The 6,553-nt window shown below is 46.4% G+C and overlaps 1 protein-coding gene across 1 annotated transcript; it reads right to left on the bottom strand.

Moving 5' to 3' along the window:
* Positions 1 to 682: 682 nt before the first annotated feature.
* Positions 683 to 6,349, bottom strand: LOC136055804 (uncharacterized). Its single transcript, XM_065747680.1, is given in 6 exon segments — positions 683 to 1,027; positions 1,353 to 1,445; positions 1,448 to 1,499; positions 2,510 to 2,562; positions 2,708 to 2,776; positions 6,209 to 6,349. Coding segments are annotated over 6 exon segments (753 nt in total).
* Positions 6,350 to 6,553: the final 204 nt, after the last annotated feature.

The following is a 6,553-nucleotide window of genomic DNA, read 5'->3' as shown; positions in this document are numbered from 1 at the left end:
CTTTGAGTCCAGGGAAATATTTCAGGGAAAGATGGTAACAAATAATTTGAAGTGTCATCCTCAGCTCTAAGGAGCAGTATCTTAAAGGGATGGAATGCACTGAGTCCCATCATTCTACTCTAGAAATGATGAAGAAGTGCCCTTGTGCCCCTTTTTTACCTCTCACAAAGTAATTCCTTTCCACTTGGACAGTTCAGAGGGTGCCCACAGATGCAAGGACCACACAGAGCCACAGGCTGTAATGCAGCAGAGTTTAATGAGTCTAGTGGAAAAAGAGATGGCTCCAAGGAGAAGCCTCAGGGGAAGGATCACCATGGACAGGTGAGAAGGTCAGCGCTCCATAATAAAGAAGGAGTTCCCACAGGACAGCCAACTGGTTGCCCTGCATGAGAGGAACCAGGAAGTGCCCCCTTATGCTGACTCTGGGGGACCTCATGGCCCAGAGGAGCAGTAAACAACAAAGAAAAAGGAGGGAAAAAGTAGAGTAAGAGAAGAGAGGCATTGGCCATATTTTCAGAGAGCCCAGGCTCATTCTTTTTAAAGAGCGGCCACCTTTTGTAGAAGGAGCAGGGGATGCTCAGTCTCTCTTGAAAGCAATGACCAAGATCACAGACATCAATCTGGCATCATCTTCTGGGTTCCTTGTATGTGGGTATCCTTCTCCAAGTTGTCAGTCATGGCTCTAGCAAGGAGGGCACCTTCTTCCACAGTAGCAACTGGTAATACAGGAAAGGTCACAGCAGCCAGAGTTGATGGGGATACCGTCACAGCTGAGGATGCTTCCTACAGCGGCAGAGGTGGAGGATCCTACAACTGTGTTCTGTGGGAAGGAGGTGAGAATGGGGCCAGGGAAAATCACCACCACAGTAGGGGGCTCGAGAACAACTGTAGAAGGTTGGCACTGTCTGACACAGGGTTCATTGCAACTGCTGGCAAGAGGGGCTGGGCCGCAGCACAGACGTGGCTGACAGGGCTCACATGGCGTGCACTTGTCAGAGCAGGACATGTCCTAGGGCTGGAGGTACACCTGGGGACAAGGGAAGGGAAGAAAGAGAACACAGGATTACCCAAGGAACAGATTGCAACCTAAGCCGGTTAGAGAGGAAAGGTGAAGACTGTGAAGTATGGCATGAGTGTTTCTTTGTGTGAACCCACCACAGTCCTTCAAATAGCAACTAGCCCCTGGGATTTTCTGCTCAGAATCAGCCTTTTTACTATACAGATCATCCTTTGTCTTCCTTCTCCCTGCCCAGGATCTCAGAGCACTAACAGAAAACCAAGGATCAGCTATTGCCTAAGAAGTTGCTGAAGGCTAGAGAAGGAGGTGAAGAAGGAAGGAGATTCCAACTCACCTGGTTCTGATGGAGAAGGAGGTTAGCGAAGTGGTTGAGAGAACAAAGAACTGGACTAGCTTTTATACAGGTCCTGCACTGCCTCAGGCACAAAAACAGTCTTTGCATAAGTGACAATTTTGTAATACGCTCATAATGAACGGAAAACTTCTCAGTTAATGACATGGAATGTGCTGCTGTTTCCCTCTACGCTGCCTTTGCATTTCCTGGTTTATGTCATGTCCATTCCTTCATGCAGGTTTTTTTGAGCGCTGCAATGAGAGGCACCAGGATTTCCGGGATACAAATGCGTCAATGTAGTCAGAAGACATGGATTAAACACTAGAGGGGTCCAGAAGTGTCAGGTCTCTGGTAGGACTGTTTACTATGTTGTTTACAGTGGGGGTCCAGATGTTCCCAGCCCTGCAATACTCATTTGGTCACATGAGAAATGACACTGGTTACAAATCAGAACCAAATAGCATAAAAGGAGGAATAACACTGTGCATTTCTTTCTATGGTTTCAAATACTTTTTCATGTATTATTTTTACATCAGTCTTGAGAGAAAGGGACAACTTCTACAGCATTAGAGCATACTGCATTCAGACCTTATCTCACAAAATTATTAAATGAGGAGACAAAGCCCTCTAAGCCATACAAGGAAAGCTAGTTCAATGCAAAGTGAGATGAAATGCTGCAGAAGGTCCAGGAAGGAATCGTGGAGAAAATATTTGTTAAGAAGCATAAAAAGAAGAAGTAGTAGTAAAATTTACCACTCCTTCAAATGGAAAACTGACTGTTACTACAAATCAGTAGCAGATACAGATGGAGTCAGTGACTGGTGAGATACTGCTGAAAGCAGTATAAACTGGCAGACTGTTGTATGAGCTTTGACACAAGCCTTCAATTCAAGGCATGGATCAACTTTATTTATTTATTTTACATTATAAAAAGTGAGACAGACAGTGGGGAAAGGTGATGCAGTGAGATAGAGGGAAGTATGGTCAGGCAATGAGTTTGTGGCTTCTCATATCATGCACAGAAATGGTCCTGTTTCCAACACAAACAGACCTCTTGGTGTGAGACTACATAATGATGCAATTAAACTTCTCCAGCAACAGCTCCAATCCCTGTTCTAATGGCACATGTTCTGATACTTGATGAGTCCCCCAGGTACCTGGTCCCCTTAAGTGCTATTGCTGGTGGATAGCCACCAATCCACACTCTAATCTAGGGTGAATTCAGTGAGGTTCATTGCAGTGTTTGCAGACAATGCCCTGTTTCTTCTCTATGTGGGGTATGCCAAGCTCCAAGTTAACACTGTCTATGTAAGCTGAGCCCACATAATTATCTCTAGAGTGTAATACAAGGGTACCTTGGAAGTGGTTATGTCTGCACTTGACTGGTTGTACATCTGGTGAGTCTGGGTCTCTGCTTCCCCATTCTGTGTGGCAGAGAGATTTGTCATTAAGAACACCCTGTGTGACTTTTACAGCTGAAATCAGACTTGAAGTCTTGGGAAATGAGCAAAATGGTCCAGCAAAGCTGAGATGGGTTAAAAAGGAGACTGAATTTGGGGAAACTGATGATTAGTGCTGAAGAAGAGGGTCCTTGGTAGGAGACATGATGGTGTTTGTGTTTTCCTTCCCATATATTTCATCCTGCCCAACACAGCTCAAGGAGGGGAAATGTCTGCCTGGACCTGCATGGGAGGATTAATTAAATCCTCAGCAGATGAGTAAGAACCCAAACAGGTGAGAAATTTCCCTATTCAAACCCTGGAGCAATTCCATGGCTTTTCACATCTCTTCTCTAACTCTGGGTAATCACCATCTCTTTGTGGAAGGATTCCCTGTGTTCTTGCTTTCTACCCAAGAAAAAACAGCTGGTTGCCCAGGGTACCATTTTTCTCTCTCTCCACAGAGCTCCTGTGTTGCAATGCCTGCTTTGGGAACCAAAGATCTAGCCCCAGAGAGCAGCTGTGGTGGAATCTGAGAAATCCAGACATGGTCCCTGAAATTCTTCCTTCCCTGAGAGAATGAACTTGAAGGTGTGAAGCAGAAGAGGGCTTTAGTGGTTTTATTCTGTGTGTGGAGGGAAGTTTCCCAGGAAGGATCCTTCCTTCGCTTACTCCCAAGCTGGTACTCCAAGCTGCCAGGGAACCCGTGATCCTTGAAAATCCCCAGGAAGGAATTGCTCCCTTGCACTGTCCCCTTGCAAAGGGACTTGGCCCTTCTCCTGCTGAAGCCCCTATTTTCACCCTTCCTTTGCCTCAAGGGCCTTTGTTAATATCATGGATTATATGGCCAACTTCAGCCCAATAGCTCTAGGAGGTGACAGGCAACGTAAGAGTTGGGGGTCGTATATGCAATGATTTCTTTCTTCTCATTACTTTCTGTTTTTCCCTGCTGCACAGTGTTTCTGCATGGTTTCCTACTAGCATGTCTCCTGGGTTATCTGCTCCATGATGTATTACTCAGAGGTGAGAGTTAACAGGAAAAAGTAGCTTGCAATATTCCTCCCTGGAATTAACTTAATTACAAAAATTTGGATTAATTCTCCAAATCAACATGTGGACTGTTACTACTGGGAGGGTGCACTGTCCTCAGTGCATTCTGTCCAGCCTTGGAATTTTCCTCCTGCCCTGCCTCTTGGGGTTCCCCCAGCTTTGCGTCACTTCTGCAGTGAGTCCAGACTGTATGACTCTATCAAAGACCTCAGTGAGGGATTAGAACACCAGCCAGATACTGGCCAAAGACACACACATGTAAAAAGCTGGATTCTAGGAAACTGCTTCATGCCTGGGGAAAGATAGGCAGCATGGAGCAGCCATGGTGGAGTTTAGAGAATCAGAGAATCACAGAACTGTAGGGGTTGGGAGGTCTAGAGATCATCAGGTCCAATCACTTGACAAAGCACATTCCCTAGAGTAGGTCATACAGGTAAGTGTCTAGATAGGTCTTGAATGCCTCCAGAGAAGTGGACTTCACAGCATCTCCAGTCAGCCTGTTCCAGTGCTCTCTCACTCTCACAGTAAGGAAGTTCTTCCCTGTGTGGTTTGAGCCTTGGATACTGTCTTGGATGGCCCTGTCTGATAGGAGTGGGTTTGTGCAAGGGGAGTGAAGACCCTTGAATGTGATCTGGATGGTTGATTTCAATGTCAGTCTGCGAGTCCTTTCAGCTTTGCAATGCTGTTTGACTTCTGTGCTGTGCAGGGGACTCTTTGGGGTGTGGAGGGTACATAGAATCATGAATCATGTAGAACCAAAGAAGTTGGAAAAGACCTTAAATATCATCTAGTTCTAACCCTCTTGCCATGGGTAGGGTTGCTCCTCACTAGATCACATTGTCCAAGACCCCAGCCAACTTGGCCTTGAGCACCTCTAGGGATGGGACATCCAGAGTTTCTCTGGGAAATTTGTTCCAGAGTTTCACCATGCTCTGACACTGTCCCTTTCACTTTTGCTCTTAGGTGCAAACCACACCTCCAGATTCTGCACAAATACGAGAGTATGAGAAGATAGGGGCTGTTGTAAAGGCTGTTTCTCATGCCTTCTCCACTCCTGGATCATTTGGTACTATCTTCTGACTAAGCCTCTTTCCCCAGCATGCTACTTTTTAGAGCAGAATTCATTTCTGCACAAGCTTGTGGTCTGCTGATCTCTCATAGCCTTTAGCAGCATCAAACTCTTCACATGAGGTTAGCAGAGGTTGGGCTCACTCTATTCTGGATATGCTTTGAGGCCAAGGGTCTGTATCTGGGCAGAGAGACTAGAAGATAAGTCCTTATTACCACTGGCTCTGATTAAGCTGATAAAGTCTTCCTGAACTCCAAAGGGAGGTGACTGAAAGAGTTCTACTGCAATGTGTCCCACCACTGAGTACCTCCAGGAATCATAGAACTGTAGAATAGTTCGTATTCAAAAGAAAAACATGAAGCCATGGGTAGGGATACCTTCCACTAAATCAGCCTGCTCAAAGAGCTCCTCTTAAGCCAGTCAAGGTTCTTCTGAGTGGCATCCTTCCCCTTCAGCATGTCAGTGATACCACACAGCTTGGTGTTGCCAGCAAACTTGCTGAGGCTGCCCTCAATCCCACTGTCCAATCCCATTGACAAGATGTTAAACAATACCAGTCTCAGAATGGACAGTTATGGAACACCACTTGTCACTGGTCTCTACCTGGACATCAAGTTGTTTACTACAACATTTTGAGTGCAACCATTTAGCCAATTCCTCATAGAATCATAGAATCACAAGGTTGGAAATGACCTACAAGATCACCCAGTCCAACCATCCTCCCATTTCTATTGCTGCCATAAGCACTAAGCCATATCTTGTAGCTCCTCATCCAGGCACCTCTTGAACACTGCTAGAGATGGTGAATCCACCACCTCCCTGGGCAGACCATTCCAGTTCCTGGCCACTCACTGGGAGAAGTTTTTCCTTATATCTAACCTAAACCTGCTCTGGTACAACTTGTGGCCATTTCCTCAGGTCCTGTTTGTTGCCTGGGAGAAGAGGCCAAACCCCTCCTCATCACAACCTCCATTCAGGAAGTTGTAGAGTGTAATGAGGTCTCTGTTGAGCCTCCTCTTCTCCAGGCTGAAGAACCCCAGCTCCCTCAGTTGCTCCTCATAAGACTTGTGCTCCAGACCCCTCACCATTTTCATTACACTTCTTCAGACACGTTCCAGGGCTTCAATGTCTTTCTTGTAGTGAGGGGCTGATAACTGAACACAGTACTTGAGGTGTGGCCTCACCAGTGCTGAATACAGTGGGTTGATTACCTCCCTGCTCCTGCTGGCCACACTAATTCTAATGCAGGCCAGGATGCTGTTGGCCTTCTTGGCTGCCTGGGCACACTGTCAGCTCACGTTCAGCCAAGCATTGACCAGCACCCCCAGGTCTTTTTCTTCTTCACAGTCATCCAGCCACATATCCCCAAGCCTATAGCGCTGCATGGGGTTATTGTGGCCAATGTTCAGGGCCCGACATTTGGCCTTGTTGAACCTCATCCCATTTACCTCAGCCCAGTGATCATGTTTATCTAGGTCACTCTGAAGAGCCCCCCTACCCTCAGGCAAATCAACACTACCTCCCAACTTGGTGTCATCTACATACTTACTGAGGGTATACTCAATGCCCTCATCTGAGTCATCAATAAAGATATTAAACAAGATGGGCCCCAGTACTGACCGCTGGGGGACACCACAGCTGGA

Source organism: Cyrtonyx montezumae, unplaced genomic scaffold (genome assembly GCF_038088225.1).
Source record: "Cyrtonyx montezumae isolate F1298 unplaced genomic scaffold, pur_monq_1.0 scaffold_48, whole genome shotgun sequence".
Taxonomy (NCBI): Eukaryota; Metazoa; Chordata; class Aves; order Galliformes; family Odontophoridae; genus Cyrtonyx; species Cyrtonyx montezumae.
This window is presented reverse-complemented; position numbering and strand designations above follow the sequence as displayed.